At 48.3% G+C, this 22,586-nt stretch overlaps 1 protein-coding gene across 2 annotated transcripts in view; it reads left to right on the top strand.

Moving 5' to 3' along the window:
* LOC146870653 (protein phosphatase 1 regulatory subunit 12B-like) overlaps positions 1–22,586 on the top strand; it is a 353,358-nt gene that overhangs the window by 225,046 nt on the left and 105,726 nt on the right. For both annotated transcript variants that reach the window (XM_085644768.1, XM_085644766.1), the window contains exons 4-6: positions 4,144–4,248; positions 4,363–4,413; positions 9,238–9,288. In XM_085644768.1, the coding sequence (XP_085500894.1) occupies positions 4,144–4,248; positions 4,363–4,413; positions 9,238–9,288 (207 nt within the window). The remainder of the gene's footprint in view (positions 1–4,143; positions 4,249–4,362; positions 4,414–9,237; positions 9,289–22,586) is intronic.

Below are 22,586 nucleotides of genomic sequence, written 5' to 3'. Positions count from 1 at the left end.
TCCCTGGACTCAAGACAAGCATCCTGGGACCAGAAAACCAAAGTCCCGGGCAAAAGTTAACTGGGTAAATGCACTGTTAGCCAAAGTCTCCTGCATTCAACAGTGTTTAGCAAATATGATCCACACAATTGTTCTTCAAGTTATTTAATCTTTACGAACACAACCAGCCAACACGTGTTTCGTCACAATGGGAAGTATCCCGTGACTTCTTTAGGGCTGGGAAGGATACAAAAGGGTAATATAAGCATATATTCTATACAAAACGCCAAGCTCCACTGGGGGACGGCCCCAAGGAAATTAGAGGTAAGAGAACACCATTAAATCGTGGAAACCCTATAAGAAAATGTCAAGACAAAGCCATGGTGACATCATACAAGATAATAAACACACAGACCCGGTGGTAAAACAGGTGACTAAGTTGCATGATATAAGTTCATGCTGTTAGAAACAGCCCTGAAGATGTCTCTTGCCAAAAACCTCACTTGACTTCTTAACCAGCTGGCAGTTGCCAGATACTTCCATTTATTAACGAAACCATTTATATTGCATGAAAGACCTTAACTGACCCCAACCTACCTCGTAATAAGTGCAGCTTTCTGTTGCCATACCTAGAATTTGCATTGTACTTTCATATAAAAACAGCACAGCAGCTCTGTGGTACCACCATTTTGCCAGTCATCTCACCTCTTGCACACTGACCACCCCAACCCTCTCGCTAGTTTGCTTCTATCCCCCAGTGCTCTCCCCCACCCATGGAAGAGAATCTCCTGTCCAATCCATTCTCCCCCCTTTACCTCCCACTCAGAATATCAGCAATTACATCTAACTAGACAAAAAAAGGCAAACAATAGGCCTGTTACGTCAATAAACTGTGTTCATCTGAACGTGTTTTAGCAAGTCGTGAGCTTCTGAAAGTGAAGAAAGGGACCAAAAACGCCCTTTATAAAGTTCTTCCAGTTTGTATTGTTGATGAATGGTAGCTTGAACTCTGGCTACTTTAAACAAACCAATGATGTACTTTAATTCTCTCCTATGACGAACTCTTGTGATGGACATATCTGAGTAAATCTGAAGTTTCTTACCATCCTCTAAAACAAACACTTTTTGCTGAATAGCCTTTGAGAGAATCTGTTCTTTTACCCTAAAGTCAGAAAAGTGTACCAAAATAGTTTGTGGCTGTTTTGCATTCAGGGTTGGATGAAAAGGAGACCTATGAGCTCGCTTTATCGATAAATCGGGTGGGGAGGTTGGTGAGCATATACTTTTTGAACCAAGTTCTCAATCAGACTGCTTGGCCCCCTCTTCCTGAGATTCCTTGACTTCAGGGATAGCAACAAATCTTAAATTTGAACACTGTAAATGATTTCCCAATTCTTTCAGTTTTGATTTTAACAAGCAGAGTTCCTTAACAGCATCCTCATCAAGCTTTTAATGCCTTCCGATATAGTCTTCTAAATCAGAAACCTGCTGCTCAAACTGATTAACTTGGTCAGAGATGGGTGAGAGCTTCTATTAGATCCTGAGACTGAGACTTTTTGATATCCCTTATCTCAGACAGAGGACTCCCAAACCATTGATTAACAGCTGACAAATTAGGAAGAGGGGTTTTGGACTGGCTATCCACCAGAGGTGCTGCCATGTGCAGGAGGGAGAACAGTGATGGGTCAAGTGCTGTATTCAGATTATTGATGACTTGTGACTCAATCCAGCTTTTCTGTTAAGAAAACTGCTGGATCATTCTCTTCGCCCCTTTACTTCAGTACAAGACTTGGATATATCCCCATTCTCGGGTTTTAAATTTTTTTTGTGTGCTCACTCTCTTTAGGCTTAGTAACCAAAGATCAGTCAAGTCAATGAGGGTTTTTAAATAGTAGTTTAGTACTGCCATTGCTGGCCACAATTATTAATGGCTGTATCTGGTGTGCTCCATTACCGGCAGCTGGAAAGTCACCCAAATTAGATTCCAAGACCATGTTTGCTGGGAGAGCTGCTCCCTCCTCATAATTGTTGAAGTGCTATGGGGTGCAAGGAATGCCTCAAAACTTGTAGAACTGGGAACTAAATTCATACAAGTGCCATCTAATGAAACATTTTCTACTAAGTCCTAATCTGTAGGAAACCAGAGTTGGTTCAAAGAAAGAATAGTTTTTTTAGCCAGGCCTTTCTCCTGAGTTACTTTCCCAGGTAAACCTGAGCGCTTATTTTGATTTTCAGAAAAGCCTTTAGCTTTCTGGGGAGACCCTCTAAGAACATGAGATTTCATGAGTCCACAGGGGAGCAAAAGGGACTAGCCAACTGAACTCAAATAGATGTCTGCACCCAGCAAGCTGCACCCGGGTTATGCAGGATACCAATAGAAGGCCAGAGAGAGCTACCACCTTAATCTCAATTCCTTGCAACACAGAAGGCACTTGCCCCCTGGAGCTCCTACCAGTCTGCCTCCGCCAGGCAGAATCCTCTTGATTCCACTTCCTGCAAAATGATAGAAGAAAAATGCTGCTCCCACTTCAGGGTGAATTCCACCTGAGGGGCCCGGGCAATCTTCCAAACCAATCCTTCAAGCCAAGCACCATGGTTCCCAGCAAGAGGGATGTGAGGTTCCAGCAGCAACCGCCTATGAGAGCTCTCATATCCGCCACTCCTTTCCCAAACAACCGTGGTGAAATCCGCAAGGTATGGAAGCGACACAGGAGCCAGAACGCCGAGGGAACAATTGGAGCCAACATCCAATACGGCACCTCAGCAGGGTGCACTCAACATATGCCGCCTCCATAGCCCTAATTGCGCCTCTACAAGTTGCCTCTGCATTACGCCACTGACACTTTACTGCCTAGCTAGGGCCTAGCTGGAGCTGCGGTGACTGCAGGCTGTACAACAGTGTCATATGTAGAGGCTTGATGCGCTGTGAATCGAGGGCGAGTAAGCTGCTCATCAAGCACAGAGCCTCAACAGTGCATGACAAGAGTGCACCTGCGGGTTAGGAAATTTCTCATAGTTCCAGTACATTATGTGGCATTATCCCCTTAGCCAACTTCGATCCAAGCTCTGAGCCTTTGCTCATAACCCCAAGTTGTGGGCAGAAGCTATTGCATAGTAGAGGTTTTGGAGCATGAGCCCATGATTTCAAGCTTAATTGTAATAAGACAGGCTTGAACTGACTGCCTAGCAACTGATTGCAATACTCATTCAAATATAGTTGCACAGATTGCATCTGAAGGCTGGTATATTGAACCAGGTGGATGTAGGGCTTTTAGTTTCCCAACTTTTGGGACCCCCAAGCCAAGGTTGACTTTTTTTGTAGGAAGCTGTCCTCAGGTCAAAACAATGTAAAATACTGTCTGCTGGTTTCACTGCAGATTTGCTATAATATTTAAAGGAAACAGCAAGATGGAACAGAACATTGTGGATCAGGCTCTGTCACTCCTAAATAATGGACTCCAACAGCCTCTTGTTGCTATTCTCTTATTCCATCTAGGGCTGACGTGTTCAAGAAGAAGTTGCCCTGCGGCAGACATGACTAAGCCTGCTTAGTTCGTTCATGGAGATGCTGTCTTAAAGATTTACTTTATAGCTTTTCTTGGCCCCTTATTTTGGGACTTAGCATTTACGATGAATGCTTCTCTACTTTCTTCTCAAGCAGCTACCACCCCAAAGATCTCTTGCTCCTTGACAAAGATTGGGGATGACTTGAAACATTCAAGGTAGCTGTGCTGGACAGTTCTTGTACAGGGGTCTGCTTATCTTATGGCCTTTACTTTTTTGTAAATTAAACAAATTGCTACTGAGGACTATATGTATCTAAAACCCGGTACATTTGATAGATCTTGATCTCCCAAGGTGCTGAATGACTTGTTGGTTTGCATATTCCTAGAGTCACAAGTTTAAACTGTCTTTCTCCTGTTTCTTTACTATACTCCATACTTGAAATGCTACATCTGTACCACTGATATAGTTGAATTAACCCTTCAGAATACTTTTTTCATGGAGTCTTCTTTTGACCTGGGCCAGATCAGCAAGAGAACTGAGTGGGATAACTGTCTACAGGCTACATGTGTTGCTTCAGCTGCCTCCTAATGTAGAGAGGTTTGGCTATGTTGCAGAGAGAGTCTTATAGACAGATTTTACTTTTTTTTGTCTGTTTAGCTCTATGAGAATGCCTTGTCAGAGAATGAAAACCTCAAGTCGAAGCTGCGAGAAGCCCAGCTTGAATTGGTCGACATCAAAACAAAGCTGGAGAAGGTAGCTCAGGTTAGTATAGTGTATCTGGCTCAAATGTCAGACTTTTTCTTCTGCCAAGTAAGATGTGGCATGTTAGCTGGAAGATTATATATTTTATTACATTAAGTTGTTCTTTCTTTGCAGAAGCAGGAGCGATCGTCGGACAGATCATCAATGCTGGAGATGGAGAAAAGGGTGTGTCTCTTATTCTTATTTTTTTGGTTTATTTAATGCCATTTTTATTATTTTCAATTTCAGAAAATAAAACATCGACACCAGTTAAGTATATCTCCATACAAATAATTCTCACCTTGGTTCGTTGTGTCATGCTAATATCATTGCTTCCAAGTGAATGTTTGTTGTTTGTTCCACGGTATATGCTCTTTCTGGTAGATTCCGCTCCCTGTAAATCTCCCCAGGTGGCAGGCTGGATCTGGAAATGCTTTGCAGTAGCTTTTGCATGGTGGAAGGTAGTGCCATCGGTGTATGTCCCACTTAAACCCTACACGCTGACGTAAGTTGCTCTTGTTCCACACTCTTAACTGTGGATCCAGAGCTCGGTTCCTACCCTTTTTTCGGTTCCTTTACAGAGGGTTTTTCCCAATACCCTTTTCATTGTGATGTAATGTTCCCCTCCCCCCCCCCCCCCCCCCCCCAAAAAAAAGTATCAAGCTGTAAACCGTGCATGCTTATCGCACGCAAATTTCAGTCATTGACCTGCACAACATTGGTGTCTCGTGCCTCAGCACCAAGCCCAATTTCAAGTTGGGCAATAAATGCTGCCTAATGCATCTAAAGGCCATGAGCGACATAGCCAAGCACACAAAGCCTGTTCAGTTCCAATCCAAGTTGCCAGATCGTTCCTGTACCCTATCCCCTGGTAAGTCCAAGACTAAGTTGAAAGACAAATCTAAAAGACACAAAAGAAGTTCAAGCAAGGCTTTTTCCGTCCCCAACATTCTTGCTCCAGAGAGAGGTCTTGGGAAGCATTCAAAATAACTGACTCCTACTTAGACACTAGACTCTGATCTGGTTCTCGAATCAATGCGATCTGACTATCCCGGGCCATTGTCAACTCTATTACAGATTGCAACTATCAAAAGGGCCATGCTGCAACTCTTTAAAATCGCATCGGGTCCTTCTGGTATGACTTCGAGCCCACGGATCTTTTGGGACCTTCCTTTGGACTTTCACTGGTTGGCCATACCCTGAAGTTGACAGGCCCTGCTAGACCACAGATCATCCCAACTCTGTCACGTGGACATACCTTGACATTAACTCCACTTTTGTTTTCCTGAACTGGTGCTTAAATTGCCTTGATTGCAGATCCTGAACCAGTTTTGGCAGGCCTGTGATGCACTATTCCATCAGAAGGTAAAACTACATATTGAGAGTGCCTCTCCTCCTCCTATTCCTCTGCCACTGAGGCAGTACTTCAGGATAATGTAGACTTTTTCTCTCTGATTATGATGCTCTTCAAGGCCTCAAGCATGTTCCCCTCAATGAAGATGATGCCTCTGGTCTCCACTTTCCTTAGATCAGCTTCCAAGCTCAGAGATGGCAAAAACCATCACCACTATAAGCGCTGGATAGGGTAAGAGAAACTGTCTCACATATCAGGTTGGCATCCACCATCAATAGCATGAGCCACTTTACACCATATGCAGATGTTGTCCAAAAGGCACCCCAATGCTGGCCCATTCAATGCAAAGGTTCCATTGAGGGCCAACCTATTCCAACGGGTGCATGAACCCAGTAGTCCAAACAGCATCAGAACCTCCCATAGATGAACAAGCGCTCTTGTTTGAAACATTGGGATCACAGCTAGGATGTCTCAAAACCGTTGCAGTGATGTAAAGGACATCAAAGTCACTGTGTACAAAAGTCTTCATAATGAGAAACCTCTGCACTGGTCAAAGATAATATTTTGTTGACGGAGAACCCCCACGGTGGACAACACCGCCACCTGTAGGTGGTTTGAGAATAGCTGAATCAAGCCTGCCTTCATTATACAGTTGAGGAACGGAATACCTGTATCCCTGACCTACTTGTTGTACTGTTGTAAACACGGAAGGGCTGAAAGGCAGTTCAGTAAACGAAAAACCTCATCATATAGTGGCGATATTTCCCCGGGGACTGTAGTATCGGCACATGGAAATATGTCTTAAAGGACACCAATCATTTCTCTGAGTCAAAGGTAAAAAATGACCTTGGGCCAGCGTTATTATAATTAACTTTTTCTTGAAGAAGCCTAAGGGCTAAATTGGTCTCAGTCCCTTGCCCTGCTTGGGAACCAGAAACTAACAGAAATAGCAGTCCATTCCCCTTCCCCACCAAAATTGCTCCCTTTGCTAGCCTCATCAGCTCATCTGAAGAGAGGATATTGATCTGCTGATGTTTGGGCTTGAACTGGAAGAACATGGGAGGAGTAACCAAGAAGCAGAACAATCTGAATGACCATTTTGTCCTAAGAAACTGAACACACTGGGAAGGCAGTGTCCTGTCTTACCTCCCGTTCGCCTGAAGTGGTACTTTTTTAAATTTATTTTTACGGAGATTTATATAGCGCGAACTTAACCCGAATCGGGTATCAGAGCGCTTAACATAGCACCAGTTGCGTTACATGAGGACACATTCATTTTTATTTTTTGTTAGGTACGGGGACATTAAGTGATTTGCCCAGAATCACAGGATGTTCAGCGTCGTTGCCGAGACTCGAACCCAGTTCCCCAGATTCGAGGAGGACCACCCTAGCTGTTAGGCCAACTCCTCTCCCCTTAAAGGAGAAACCAAATGTGTTATTTGGTGGTGATGCCAGTTGAAGTGGAGGATTACTGCTGCATCAGCTGGTGGTTTGTCCCAAACCAGTGGCCCTGGAGTCATGAAAGGGCTGGACTGGCTGCTTGAAAAGCTGTGAGGTCTGTTTCCTGCAATAGGCAATCACTCTTGAGTATTCCAATTCTGCTGGTGGGTTTGATGAGCAGAGGAAAGTAACCCAAGAGAACGAGCCATATCTCTGGTATTGTGAAAGCATCCTTTCTTTTAAAGCATTGCCTTTCTTGCTAAAACAGGCAGAACTCACCAAGATGCATGTCCATTAGTGATGCTTAAACGTCCCTGGAAAAAACAGGGGCACACACCCAAACATTGTTTTCTTACACCACTTTCACCCATAACCCAGGCCACACAAGCTATAGTGTCTAGGCCAGTGGCATGTCCCAACCATCCTCTACTTTCTGGGCAAATGAATTCCAGAAATCTTAAGGCAGAGTCTGAAAAATCTTACTTGTCATGTCCCCAAAGGGCATGAACGCAGTGGCCGAAAAGACGCACAACATTCAATGATCAAAGCTCAAGGCTAGCCAAAAGAAAGACTCTTAAGCCCATAGTGTTGATTTTCTTTAATTCACTGCCTGGAGATGTAGTGGGAAAATAATTCAGATTCATTTTGCTCATAGATGCATTAACAATAAGATGCTCTTAAGTAGGATGCTTTGTCATGAAGGTTGCATCTGGTGCAGGTCTTAGACTGCATGCAATAGAAAGAACTCATTGGCAGTCAGGCAAAGTTTAGACCAAGTAGCTTGGTCTGCGTAGTTGTACCTTGACTTTTGTTCATCTGTTTGCTTTGCAATTATGACTGGTTATGAGAGCTGAGTTTGAGTCCCCTGCTTGTCCTTGCCCATCACTTCTGCCCGCAGAAGCTCCATGTCTGGAGCTTCCTGATCTCTAAGGTCACTTTGTTCAGATTATGCATTGGTTATGTTACCTCTCGTATGATGAACCTACTCTCTGTTCATCAGGCTCTGTCCCTATGACACAATCACTGCTGGAGGCTTCAAGATCCAAAGACAAAGAGAGCCCACCCACAGGATTAGAGTATATTTCTCTGTGGTGCAGTGCTGCCCCTGAACTGCCCCCTACCACATCCTGATGTGCAGGAGTATGTAAAAGAACTTGAATGCCTCAGGATAATTTGAGATGTTAGAATTCAGCATCCTAGGTGTATCCCAGCTGCTCCCCATCTTATTTCTACTTTATATTTTGAACATTTTAATGTTCGTTTATATGGGTTATTTTGATTTGATGCAAGCCAAAGATGTTTTGACCACCATTTAGATTTTTACATAGGTCTGGAATGCAATGAATGAACAAAACAAAGAAATTAACAGGGGTCACACAAAGTCTCCTGTGTATGTAGTTCACAAGAATGAGCCAGTGTGGAAACTACCACAGACCTGCTAGAGACTCAGCATGGTAACTGTAGATATATGGGATCCCCATATTGCTCTTAGAACACACAGATGACCACAACAGTGTATTCATTTTTGCTATTTTTAAACACCATTTAGGACATATTAGATGAAGGGCACTTATAGTGAATATTTTAAAACTCTCAGAAAAGGCAAAAATTTAAAATGTGAAGAAATAGAGACTTAATACTTTATTAGACCCAACAGGAGTCTGATATAAATGTACATTCTCCTATCCCCTAATATCTTTCCTATGGTTTACACACACTTTGTCAAACCACTCTTCAGAGTTCACGGACAGTTTCTAATGGAACTCCAGAAATTCCTTGTCGAGTAACCAAAGCCCAGAGTCTTTACATCTGCTAACAGGGAGAAACATATAAAGTATATTGTTCAATTCTGAAAAAGATTGCAAGATGTTCAAGAAAGTGAAATAGAGTGTAAAACAGTGGCATTCAGTTTGTACATATGGAGGCTTTCAAATAATATTGCTGAATGCTCGCAATGGTACAAAATGTATAAGTTTAACTCTTATTATATTTACGAGTAGAATCAAAGTCATCATGTAACAAATAACTTTGAATTAATCAGTAAACCACTATTTCATGCTAACCGAGCATGGAGCAGGCATTACAGGCCACAAGTAAAAAATGGTTATCCTTGGTGATGTTCTGGAAACTCGAGAGCAAGAAAAAGTATCTATGAGCCCTTCAGCAGGGTATTACTGAACTGTTCTGTTCTTTTTTTTTATTTCTATTTTTAATAGGAGAAGAGAGCTCTGGAAAGGAAGATGTCCGAGATGGAGGAGGAAGTGAAGGTAGGTGTCTTGTTTTGTGTCTGACTCTTGGATTCACTGTAAACACAATATTACAATATTGTTCATTATATCTTTAACTAAACAGTTTATACTAATGCCAGTGTGGGAGGACTCTACATTGAATCACAACTGAATTTGGGTAGTGGTGAATGACTGGGAAGCAGCAATTGAAGAGTTTGGAATAGTGACTGATGAACCATAGCCCCACGTTTTGGACTTCCTTTCTCTATCTACAGGATGGCCGCGTTCATGTCACTGTCCTTTTCTTTTTTGCTTGTTATTATGGTGTCTGTTTTTGCTATTCATCCTCTTACGTAGTCTCAAGAAAAGAGGGAAAATGGTATTCCTAGGATGATGGCAAGATATTTGTCACACAACTGTGCCTTTCTATGAATGTTTTGGGTCATTGCAAATAGATGAACTATTTATGTATGCTAAGTCAGTAAACCATGCACCCTTAAGGTAAATATAAAAAGAAATTACCGAATTTCCCCGAAGTTTAAACGTTTATATACATATAAATCTCTCAAATTCAGCAGACAACGGATAAAAGTCAGACAATTGAATGAACACCAACAACTTATCTTCCCAGAGAGCGACTGTAAAATGGAGGTCCACTGTGTGCATAGCAGCCAGAGAGGTTTGTGCACTGATAATCCGGTGTCCAATCAGTATGCAACTAGCTCCTCACTTCTTCAATATCTGAACGCCTTGAAATCCTATCACCAGGAGAGCATGTTCTTCTCTTTCCAGATTCAATGGTAATAGAACAAAGTGTCCCAATTAACAGTTACCCCACTTGACCTACTACCTGGAAAAGAAAGCCCTTCTCTCTCCCCAGATTTGCCACAGGGCACAGTTCTTTGAGATAATAGAACACATTGTGTTCTCTGGTCTCTTTGTGTATGCATGGAGACTTGCGGTGCAAGTCATGGGTAAAACTGTGTATCTGAAAGAAACACGTTAGTTAGATTCCTCACCTTAGAATATCCCCAGGCGTCAGTCTGGATCCGGAAAGATTTTTCGTCAGCAATACCCCTTGCGCATCGCTAGGCGTCGTCTGCGGCTCCGTGTCCATCGTCCGCGTCGTGCGCCGGACTGTCTTCGTCAGAGTACTTAGACGCCGCCCTTGCGCGCTGACATCAGTTCTTCTTTTTTCCGCGCCAGACAGCGCCGATCCGGGAAGAGCTTACCCCTTTAGTCACTTTTTGACTAAAACTTTTTGGACTCTTTTGGCTACTCGATTTGAACTGATGCCGGTAGGATGCCTGGTTTTAAAGCCTGTGACTCCTGTGATCGACTGATGTCGGTGACGGACCACCACCGCCGGTGCCTTTACTGCCTGGGGGCCGACCAAGATGAGGAGTCGTGCCTTGACCTCGAAGGCTAGGCAGGAGCGGTCCCGTAAGCTTCTCGAGCTCCTACACTCTGCTCCGCGCCGTTCACGGTCCCGGTCCAGGAGGAGGTCGAAGGACCAGTCGCGGAGCCGCAGCCACCACCACCGCTCGTCGGGATCGAAGTCTTCGGGTAAGTCGAAGCATGCTAAGAAGTCCAAGAGGCGACACCGCTCTTCGGACTCCCCTCGCCGGTCGCGCGACTCGGTCGAGGGTCCGAGTGGTACCAACCCCGCGGCTCCTGCGGAGCCGCGTCCGTCCCCATACCCACTGGTCCCTGGGACTGACGCGACTCCGGCGGAGATCAGTGCCTTCCTCTCGGCCATGAGGGGCCTGGCTCTGCCGTCGACGCTTGCCGGCGCGTCTTCGGGCCCCGTGGGCTCGACTAGGCGAACTAGCAAGCCGGTGGCTCCGGCGCCATCGTCGACTTCGGTCCCGACGCCGCAGATCCCCGTGGGATCCAGGCCTGGATCTCAGTCGGTGCCGGTCGACCTCACGACGCCTCCTCCGCCGGCGCCGACACCGGTTCCACCCCCTGTGCCGTCTCCGGACTACGCCGTTCCCTGGTTCAGCCCCAGTCCGGGCCCGGCGCCGTCCGGCGCCGAATCCGACACAGATGGATAACAATTTCATCTACCATCCGGCTCCGATTATTCCCCCTGTTTATCAGGAATCGGATGAGGGGGGTGACTGGGAGGGGTCTAAGGACCCTCTGGCCATGCAGGCCAACTTATCTCAGGACTGGGCAGATGAGCTGGGGGATGCCAGTGGTCTGGACACCTCCCCAGACACTGGTTTCATCTCTCCTCCGACTGTGGCTTCGGAGGAAGGTGCTGCATTTTCAGTGGTGCTGCGCAAGGCGGCCAAAGCCCTTGGGCTGGAGCGGCCTGCTGTGGCCGTGAGGACTAACCTCCTCACTGAAGTGCTTGAACCGTCAGCAAGCTCCCCGGAGCCTCTGCTGCAGTTCAATGAGGCACTAGTGGACGTTTTGAAGGGCACCTGGTCCAAGCCCTCCACAGTACCTCCTGTGGATCGGAACGTGGCCCGGCGCCACCGCCCTGCTCCGGGCGACCCCAGTTTTCTGTCCCAACACCCCACGCCCGAGAGCCTGGTTATCCAGGCCTCTACTTCCCAATCCTCCTTCCCCGTCTGGTCCCCCGGATCGGGAATCCAAGAGGCTAGAGCAGTTCGGTAAGAAGCTGTTCTCTTCCCTTAGTTTGGGACTGCGGTCCTTGAACACCGCTTGCCTCTTGGACCGTTATTCCCACGCTCTGTGGGATACGGTGGAGGACGTGCTGCCCCAGTGTCCGGAGGAGGCCCGGACGCGGCTCGCCCAGGCTCTTGCCAACGGGCGGGAAGCAGCACGACATGCTATTCGATGTGGACTAGACACTACGGACTCGCTGGGTAGGGCGATGTCAACCACGGTGGCGCTCCGCCGCCACGCCTGGCTGCGGTCCACGTCTTTCTCAGGGGATGTCCAGAGCACCCTCATGGATATGCCCTTTGATGGCACTCGCCTTTTTGGCGAGAGGGCGGATAGTGCGCTGGTGCGCTTCAAGGACTCCCGGGCTACGGCCAAGTCCTTGGGCCTCTCGGGGCCGCGATCGCAAACTTCCGCCTTTCGTCCCTTTCATGGCCAAGGAAGGGGTGCCCCCTCATGTCCGCCTAGCCGGCCGGAGATCCAACCTGGACGTGGATTCCGCCGAGGCAGTACCGGGGGTCAACGTGCCGGTCAGTCCACATCAACCCCGGCAACATCCGCCTCAAAGCCCTCCTAGTCCGTGCTCTCAGGCCCATTCCACGCCAGTGGGAGGCAGAGTTCGCCATCACCTGCTCCACTGGCATTCCATCATGTCGGACAGGTGGGTGCTGCAAATCTTCCGAAGGGGCTACTCCCTCCCCTTCGAGACGTCCCCTCCAGCCATGCCACCGCATGTCGGGGGATCACTTGAATCTTCTACGGGAGGAAGTTGCAGCCCTCTTGGCCAAGGGGGCCGTCGAGCACGTTCCTGGTCCAGAAGTAGATCGTGGTTGCTATTCCCACTACTTTCTGGTTCCCAAGAAGGGCAAAGGGGGCCTACGCCCTATCTTGGACCTCAGGAGCGTCAACGCCTTCCTCTGGAAGGAGAGGTTCAAGATGCTTACCCTAGCTCAGGTTCTGGCTGCCCTGGATCCAGGAGACGGGATGGCAGCGTTGGACTTACAGGACGCTTATTTTCACATTCCCGTCCTGCCGGCCCACCGGCGTTACCTGCGGTTCACGGTGGGTCAGAAGCATTTTCAGTTCACGGTGCTCCCCTTCAGCCTCACCAGTGCCCCTCGGGTGTTCATGAAAGTGATAGCAGTGGTCGCAGCTCATCTGCGCAGATCAGGGGCTCCAATCTTCCCTATCTCGACGACTGGCTGTTGAAGGCAGGCTCGCCCCAGCAGGTCATCTTCCACCTCCAGACTACGGCCGACCTCCTGCATTTGCTGGGGTTCTCCATCAACGTGCCGAAGTCCTTTTCATCGGGGCGGTTCTGGACTCTACGCAGTTCCGGGCTTATCCTCCGGAGCAGCGGGTCTGGGATATTCAGGCTCTGATTCCCATCTTTCAGCCTCTATCCCTGGTTTCGGTCAGGTTGGTGCTGCGGCTTCTGGGTCTGATGGCCTCCTGCATCCTATTAGTGCATCACGCCAGGTGGCGAATGCGGGCTCTGCAGTGGGACCTGAAGTTTCAGTGGGCCCAGCATCGGGGCAACCTGTCCGACCATGTCTTAATCTCGGAGGGCACTGCAAAACAGTTGCAGTGGTGGCTCACAAACCGCGATTGGGTCAGCGGCAGCTCCCTCTCCCTACCCCACACGGAGCACGTAGTGGTGACGGATGCGTCCCTCCTGGGATCGGGGGGGCCACATGGGGGTGGCGGAGATCAGAGGACTCTGGTCACCGACGGAGTCTCGACTCCATATCAACCTTTTGGAGCTGAGAGCGATCCGACTTGCACTGAAAGCATTCCTTCCCGTTGTCCGGGGAAGTGTAGTGCAGGTGTTCACGGACAACACCACCGCCATGTGGTATTGCAACAAACAGGGCGGGGTGGGGTCGTGGACCCTTTGTCAGGAGGCTCTGTGCCTCTGGACATGGCTGGAACATCAGGGCATCACCCTGGTGGTTCAACATCTGGCGGGCTCTCTGACCTCCAGAGCAGACTAACTCAGCCGCCAGTGCATGATGGATCACGAGTGGCGTCTCAACTCGGACGTGGCGCAAGGCCTCTTTCAGCAGTGGGGAGAGCCTTGGTTAGATCTATTCGCCACCGAAGAGAACTCGCAATGTCAGCAGTTCTGCGCGTTGGAGTTTTCAAGGCGGCACTCGCTCGGGGACGCTTTCCGTCGCAAGTGGAGTTGCGGTCTGTTGTACGCCTTTCCGCCTATACCACTTCTGCCCAGAGTGCTGAAGAAGATCAGGCGTGACCGGGTCCAAGTCATCTTGGTGGCTCCGGATTGGGCACGAAGGTACTGGTATCCCGCGCTACTCGGTCTGTCAATCGATCCCCCGATACGACTGCCTCTTCAGGAGGACCTTCTGTCGCAGCAGCAGGGGACGGTCCTCCACCCGAACCTGTCCAGTCTCCACCTTCATGCGTGGAGATTGAGCGGCGACAGTTGATGCTATTTGACTTGCCTCCTGAAGTTTGCGATGTGATTCTGGCAGCCAGGCGTCCCTCCACTAAAACGGTATACGTCTGTAGGTGGAACAAATTTGTGGCATGGTGCACAGCAAAGGCTTTGGATCCCCTTTCCGCCCCTCTTTCTGAGGTTCTCCTCTTCCTTCTTTCTTTGGCCCAGCAGGGCTCTGCTCTGGGCACTCTTAAAGGTTATCTTTCTGCTATCTCTGCCTTCCTTCGGCTTCCTGATCAGCCTTCTCTCTTCAAATCCCCTGTTTTTTCTCAATTCCTTAAGGGCATTACATGTTTCCTCCTGTTCCTTTCGTAATGCCTCAGTGGGATTTGAATCTTGTTTTGACATATCTGATGTGCGCTCCCTTTGAGCCACTTCATAATTGTCCTCTTCGTCTCTTGACGCTTAAGATTGCTTTCCTGGTAGCCATCACCCCTGCTAGAAGGGTGAGTGAGCTCCAGGCTCTCTCTTCTAAGACTCCTTTCCTTTCTATTCATCCGGACAAGGTTGTGCTCCGCACTCGCCCTTCCTTCCTTCCTAAGGTTGTGACTGCCTTTCACATCGAGCAGTCTGTTACGCTGCCTACCTTCTTTCCGCCTCCGCATCCCTCGAAAGAGGAAGAGCGGCTCCACGGTCTGGACCCAAAACGTGCGCTCTCCTTCTATCTGGACCACACAAAACAGTTCCGAGTGGATGACCAACTCTTCGTTGGCTACGTGGGTGCTAAGAAGGGGTGGGCGGTGCACAAGCGGGCCATCTCTCGGTGGGTCGTTTTGTGCATCAAAGCTTGTTACTCCTTAGCTAAAAAGGAACCTCCTGTTGGGCTGAGGGCCCATTCCACTCGGGCCACGGCGGCGACGACTGCCCTGGGTCGGGGGGTCTCCTTGCAGAACATTTGTTAGGCAGCAACGTGGGCCTCGCTGCACACGTTTGCCAAGCATTATTGCCTGGACAGCCAAGTCCGGAGAGACGGCTTCTTTGGCCGTTCGGTTCTCCAGGACTTTCTGGTGCGATCTTGGTTCGCAGACCCACCACCGGGGTTGGTATTGCTGGGGTATCTATTCTAAGGGGAGGAATCTAACTAACGTGTTTCTTTCAGATGAACAAGTTACTTACCTTCGGTAACGATGTATCTGTAAGAAACATTAGTTAGTTAGATTCCTCACCGACCCACCCATTCTCCCCGTTCTGCGAACCGACATCTAGGGTTAAGGTTATCCTTTTCAGGGCCCTAGACTTTTTTGGTACCAGTGTCAGTCTCTTGCATGGCTCTGCATTCCTGGCGCGGAAAGCTATGTACAAGAACTGACGTCAGCGCGCGAGGGTGGCGTCTAAGTACTCCGACGTCATTCTGGCGCACGACGCCGACGACTGACGCGGAGCCGCAGACGACGCCTAACGACGCACAAGGGGTATTGCTGACGAAAAATCTTTCCGGATCCAGCCTGACGCCTGGGGATATTCTAAGGTGAGGAATCTAACTAACTAATGTTTCTTACAGATACAAGTTACCGAAGGTAAGTAACTTGTTCGTCAATGCCAGTGTCCATGTCCCACAAATGTGCCTTAATGTTGCTTGACTTGACAGACCAGCAGGGAAAGCCAAGAGTTGTTAAAAACATACAAACCGGATCAGGCTTTGGGCTTCAGCTTCCTAGAACTGTAGAAACACCTACTTACCTGCGGAAGAGCAGAATCATTGTATTTCTCCAGTATTGGAGTATCTTTCATAGATTCACATGCTTGAATCAGGGTGGGAGTCCTACGGTACATTCTAAAACAGTAGCAGAAATTAACATAGCTTGCAATGCCATGAAGGCATTGAATTTAATAGCTTATCCACTTCATTTAAAAAGGACCAAACTCCAGCCAATCAGACGACAGCACCCTTAGACCGCTCCCAAAAGAGGCATTTTACCTCAGATTTTCTCCGCTTGTCGTGTGAGAGCTCCTCTCAGTTCTTCTGATTTGGTTATTCCAGATTACTTCAACTGTGTTCCAGTATTTCAGAACTTATAAAGAAAGGACATTTTAGACCTTGTGGGAGCTGCGGTAAGAGAAAGTTGCACTTGGAAGACCCCCATAGAGAGAGTATCTCCTGCCTTAATCCCACCCACAAGGTCAAAGAATGTAAAATCTGCAGGACCTTTTCACCTAAAACCCTCAGAGATCATGAGGGAAGACTTTTGATTTGGCTTTAGACTCTAAACGCCAAAACTGACATAGTTTCTGAAGAGAGGATAGTGTGAGTTCTGTTAAATCACTAAAATCCAGGACGAGAGAGTGGTCACACCATGGGACTCCTCAGTAGCACAGAAGAGTCTTAAAAAAGACCTGCCCTGGATCTGCAAAAGGCTCCTCTCATGAGGGAAAAAGAGAAAGGGCTTATACAAACTCCAAATCTGAATCTTCTTCCCCATCTGTAGCGCTGCCGTTAAAGCCAAGTTCCTCCTTTGAACCAGTCTCTTGAAAGCACAAACTGACTGGAAAAGCGTAGTCGACGACGTCAACATCATTGAAATAGTCAATGGCAGCTAAAACGAAGATACCGATGACAGCTGGCTTAGCATCTGTTATCACCCCGTCGACGATCACCGGCCCGTCGACGATGGCTGGCGCGCCAACGAAGACCATCGTGATGACGACGACCACCACCTCGTCGATAACAACAGTGACATAGACTGGGACTGTTCCGATAACATCGACAAAAACGTTGACTACAGCACCACCATCGAAGAAGACCTCGTTGATAAGACAGTCGACAGTGCAACTCATTCATTAAAAAGTTTTCCTCATTGGCGTCCAAAACATCAGAAACCGCCTGTGCTGATTTTGACTACACCATCACTGCTACCGTCGATGACAGCATTGACAAGACTTTTACAAATACCAGATAGTATTCATCTAGAATTTACATCACCTAGTAAGGTGTCACCACTTTCACCTAGCCACTTGCTATATGTTGAAGAATCAGAGGAAGATGTTCATGGACCTTTTGGTGCAGCTCAAAGTCCTTCTGAGATAAATTTAAAATGTGAAGATGACAATTATTATGAGCCCATTTATCAAGTGGCACGATATGTAGATCAGTACCACCACTTCACTCCTCCCTCACCACCACAAGGAATGGTTCAAGTTCCTGCTACTTTAGTCCAGGATTTGCAAAGCATGCTCCAGGGCTCTTAGAAGCATTTCCTCACACCAGTCGGAGTGCAACAGTCACCTACAGGTGCATCATCTCCGACACCTAGGTCTTTATACCGCCTCCACCTACTCCAAAGATGACCCCAAAGGTCATATTGGAATGCCTCCTAGAAATGACCCATCATCTACAGATGATGATGATGGAGCTGGGGAAGAAGGTAAGATTCCAGACAACAAACCTATGACCAACGAATGGGACAATTACCATATCCCACCATCTTCACCCTCAGCACCACAGCCGATGGATTCTCCACAGGAGGGTATTGGTAGATTCCATACGCTCATGGAAAGTGCGTCCGCGCGTTTTGAGCTCCCGATCACTGTCAAGCATTCGGACTGTTTTCTGTACAACTTTAAAGAACAGTCCATAAAAACAGTAAGGGCAATCCCCATTGTGGACTATATTTGGGAGGAAGGCGTGAAAATAATGAAAATGCCAGCAATTGTTACTGCGATTCCTCTCAGAATTGACAAAATATATAAAGCTCCAGAAGACTCGCCTGCTTGTCTTGTAGGACATCCGAAACCGGATTCTGTAACTACCAAGGCTGCACAACGTCGGTCAAAAAATCCTTCCATTCTAATCTCCACTCCACCTGACAAAGAGGGCAGGCATCTTGATAATGTTGGAAAGAGATTTTTGGTAATGTCAGGTTCGAGGCATATGAGCTGCAGATCACACACTGAGGATAAGATCGCCATCTGGTGTTGGGCTCGGATGATTGCAGGTTGTTGTTGTCTTCGGAGAAGTCTTTGGTCACGAGGTTGGTGACTCCTCCCCTGGACAACAGTGCGCATGGGCATCCACTCCATCGGCAGATTGTTTTTTTCCGCCATTGGGTTCGGATGAACTTTTTTCCGCTCCAGCAGAAAACTTCCAGCAATCAATTTAACTCTTTAATCTTCATTTCATCGACGTCGACATCAACTCGGACCGGTTCCGGAAGCGGCTGATGGACAGGACACCCTTCAAAAAATGCCCCCAGTGTGGAGCGAAGTTCCCCCACAGTGACCACCACGAGGTTTGCAACCTCTGCCTGTCGCCGGAACACAACGAGTCCACCTGTCCAGCTTGTTCCGCTTTCCGTTCGAAGAAGACCCTCCGGGACCGAAGAGCTCGACGCCATATTATGGCCAAACCAGCTCCAGAACCGGAGGACATCTTTGCTCAAGATGTTCCCGAAGACGACACCGAAGATCTCGAGATCGTGTCCGAAGCCGACGATTCCGATGACCTCATCACTCCAGGGCAGCGTGTGAGTACCACCCCCCCTGCCCCTGCCCCATCCAAAAAAGCATTGGTCAAGACTCCGCCAGTTGGGCCCAGTCGCGACCGGAAATCCTCTTCAGAAGCCCCGCCCTCGGGCCCGGCTCCGAAGACAACTAAGCCTGTGGGTGGCTCGGGCTCGAGCAAACCTCACCTAATTGTGCCTTTAACACCCTCGGCACCCAAACACCCATTGTTGGCACCGAAACAGGCTCCAAGACCGAAATCTCCTTCGGCACAGAAACGTTCCTCGGCACCGAAGTCTCCACCGGCACCGAAACGTTCTTCAACATCGATGCCTGAAAGTCCATCGGCACCGAAACCTCAGTCGGCACCGAAACCTCAGTCGGCACCGAAACCTCAGTCGGCACCGAAACCTCAGCCGGCACCGAAACCTCAGCCGGCACCGAAACCTCAGCCGGCACCGAAACCTCAGTCGGCACCGAAACATCAGTCGGCACCGAAAAATCAGTCGACACCGAAAAATCAGTCGACACCGAAAAATCAGTCGACACCGAAAAAATCATCGGAGCCGAAAACTGCGTCCCCGCCGAAACAAGCTCATAAAGACCCGAAGCGGACGTCACAGACACCACCTTCGGAGCCAGATGATCTTTTTCGACCAGATCCTACTCAGAAGCGGATCTATATCAATCCTAAAACGGGACATGTGACTGCCATCCCATATAAAAAGCGGAAGCTGGACACTACACCTCCCCCAGCTCCCATACGGAAAAAGGACTGTGCTACTTCACCACTTCGTCCTTCCTCTCCTGTTTTACCTCCTAACCCGTCCCCCCCTCCTCCTCCTGATTCTCCTTTACCTTTACCTTTACCTTTACCATCTCCCTATCATTCACCTCCTCCACAGGATGATAATGATGACTTAGGGGGAGGGGCGGACCCTGATTTATTTGATGATCCTGTTGACCCAAACGACCCTTTTACGTTCCCAGACCCAGCACCCATGGATGACTGGTCTTATCCTATACCTGACATGCCTGACCCCACTACCTACCCTTCCAAGCCCTCCCCTCCTGATGACCACCTAGGGTACGGCCAACTTATAAATAGGGCAGCAACATTCCACGGCGTTACTATGCACACAGACGCCATTGAAGAGGACTTCCTCCTTGATACCTTTGAGCAGTCACAAAAGACTGTTCACATACTGCCCATGATCAAAGGGGTCATAAAGCATGCTACTGAAGTCTTTAAAGACCCTGTTCGAGCTAGGGTTCTCAACCCACGCATCGAAAAAAAGTACCGACCAGCCCCGCAAGACCCTGCATACATTAAGGCCCAGCTCCCTTTAGACTCCCTAGTCGTATCAAATGCCAGGAAGCGCGCTAACTCACAGACAACTGGAGAAACGCCTCCCCCAGACAAGGAGTCTAAGCTTTTAGAAGCCTCGGGCAAACGGGTCGCCGCGCAGGCGGCTAACCATTGGCGTATTGCGAATACCCAGGCCCTGTTAGCCAGGTATGATAGAGCGCATTATGACCAACTTGAGGACCTTATGCAACATCTGCCTGAACCCTTTAAGTCCCAGGCCTCTGACCTCATCCAAGAAGGCAAATTAATATCTAATGCCTCCATTAAATGCGCCTTAGATGCAGCAGACACTGCTTCTAGAGCGGTCAATACTGGCGTCTTACTCAGACGACATGCCTGGCTCCGTATTTCCGGTTTTAAACCGGAGGTTCAAACCGCAATTCTAGCTCAACCTTTCAACCAAGAGCAGCTATTTGGCCCTGCAGTGGATACTGCATTAGAAAAAATGAAAAAGGATAATGAAACTGCCAAGTCTATGGGAGCACTGCAGTCTCATCAAAACCGGGGTTCCTTTCGTCGCTCCTTTTATAGAGGAGGCTCCAAAAACACATCAACTGAGACCACGTCCACCTTTAAAAATTCTGGACAAACATCCCCTAACAGAGGTTACTTCCGGGGAGGTTATAGGGGAAACAATAACAAAGGTCGAGGACGGGGCAACAACAACAACACCCGCACCTCACCAGCCACCAAACAGTGACTTGCCACCACTCCCCCCAGACCATTCCACTCCGGTCGGGGGGCGACTCCAACAATTCCTGCCTGTCTGGACTTCCATCACCACAGACAGGTGGGTAAGACAAATTATCCAGTCTGGCTACTGCCTCGAACTCATACAATCCCCCCCAAACATACCGCCCAAACAACGTCCAATGTCCTCGCATCATCTCTCTCTCCTCAAACAAGAAGTTCAATCCCTGTTACAAAAACATGCGATAGAACCAGTCCCCCTTCAACATCAGGGAAAAGGGGTATATTCTCTATACTTCCTCATTCCCAAAAAGGACAAAACACTAACGCCCATACTGGATCTCAGACTACTAAACCAGTATATACATTCGGATCATTTTCACATGACCACTCTCCAACAAGTCCTCCCACTTTTACAGCAGGGAGACTTCCTCGCCACATTGGACCTCAAGGACGCATACTTTCACATCCCTATGCATCCCGCTCACAGAAAATATCTACGATTTGTGGTAGATGGGCAACACTATCAATTTACAGTTCTCCCATTCGGAGTAACAACAGCACCCAGAGTGTTCACCAAGTGCCTAGCAGTCGTGGCAGCGCATCTCAGAAGACAACAGATCCATGTCTTCCCCTATCTGGACGATTGGCTCATAAAAGCCAATACATACCAAAAATGCGTTCTCCACACTCATCGCACGATTCAAACTCTCCACGATTTGGGATTCACTATCAACTACCCCAAATCCCACCTACAACCTTCCCACTTACATCAGTATCTAGGAGCAACCATAGATACATCCAAAGCCATTGCCTATCCCAGCACAGCCAGGATAGCCAGTATACAAAATCTCATCTCTCAATTTCAAACTCATCCATCTCTTCCAGCAAGAGTGTTCATGCAGCTCCTAGGCATGATGGCGTCCTGCATCTCCATAGTCCCACACGCACGACTTCAAATGCGTCCCTTACAAGAATGCTTAGCACAACAGTGGAACCAAGCTCACGGACAACTTACCGATCTGGTGTTGGTGGACAGTCGCTCACTTCGATCACTGAAATGGTGGAACACCATCAACCTGTCCAAAGGGAGACTGTTCTTAGAGCCTCTTCCACAAGTTGTGCTAACTACAGACGCATCTCTCACGGGGTGGGGAGCCCACCTCCTTCACCATACCACTCAGGGCAGATGGACCAGTCAACAGAAACTGCTCCACATCAACCACCTGGAACTCTTAGCAGTGTTCCTAGCACTAAAATCCTTTCAAATTCACCTAAAGAACAAAACTGTCCTCATACGCACAGACAACATGACGACAATGTATTATATACAGAAACAGGGAGGGACACACTCTCTCCAACTGTCCCAACTGGCACAGCAAATCTGGAGATGGGCAATTCCCCAAAACATCTACCTGTTAGCAGAACATCTCCCAGGGATCCACAACCAAGTGGCCGACCTCCTAAGTCGCCACACACAACAGATCCACGAATGGGAACTACACCCCAAGGTTCTACTCCCCTTCTTCCAGAAGTGGGGACAACCAGGCATAGACCTGTTCGCCACTCCCGAAAACACAAAATGCCCAACCTTCGCTGCCAGGTTTCCACACCCACAGTCGAAGGGCAATGCCCTATGGATGAACTGGTCAGGCAGATTTGCGTACGCCTTTCCGCCTCTCCCACTAGTTCCATTTGTGGTACGCAAACTGAAACAACAGTCACTAACACTAATACTAGTGG

This window comes from Triturus cristatus, chromosome 1_1 (genome assembly GCF_964204655.1).
Source record: "Triturus cristatus chromosome 1_1, aTriCri1.1, whole genome shotgun sequence".
Lineage (NCBI taxonomy): Eukaryota > Metazoa > Chordata > Amphibia > Caudata > Salamandridae > Triturus > Triturus cristatus.
Note: the sequence above shows the minus strand (reverse complement) of the source record. Positions and strands in the feature narration are given on the sequence as shown.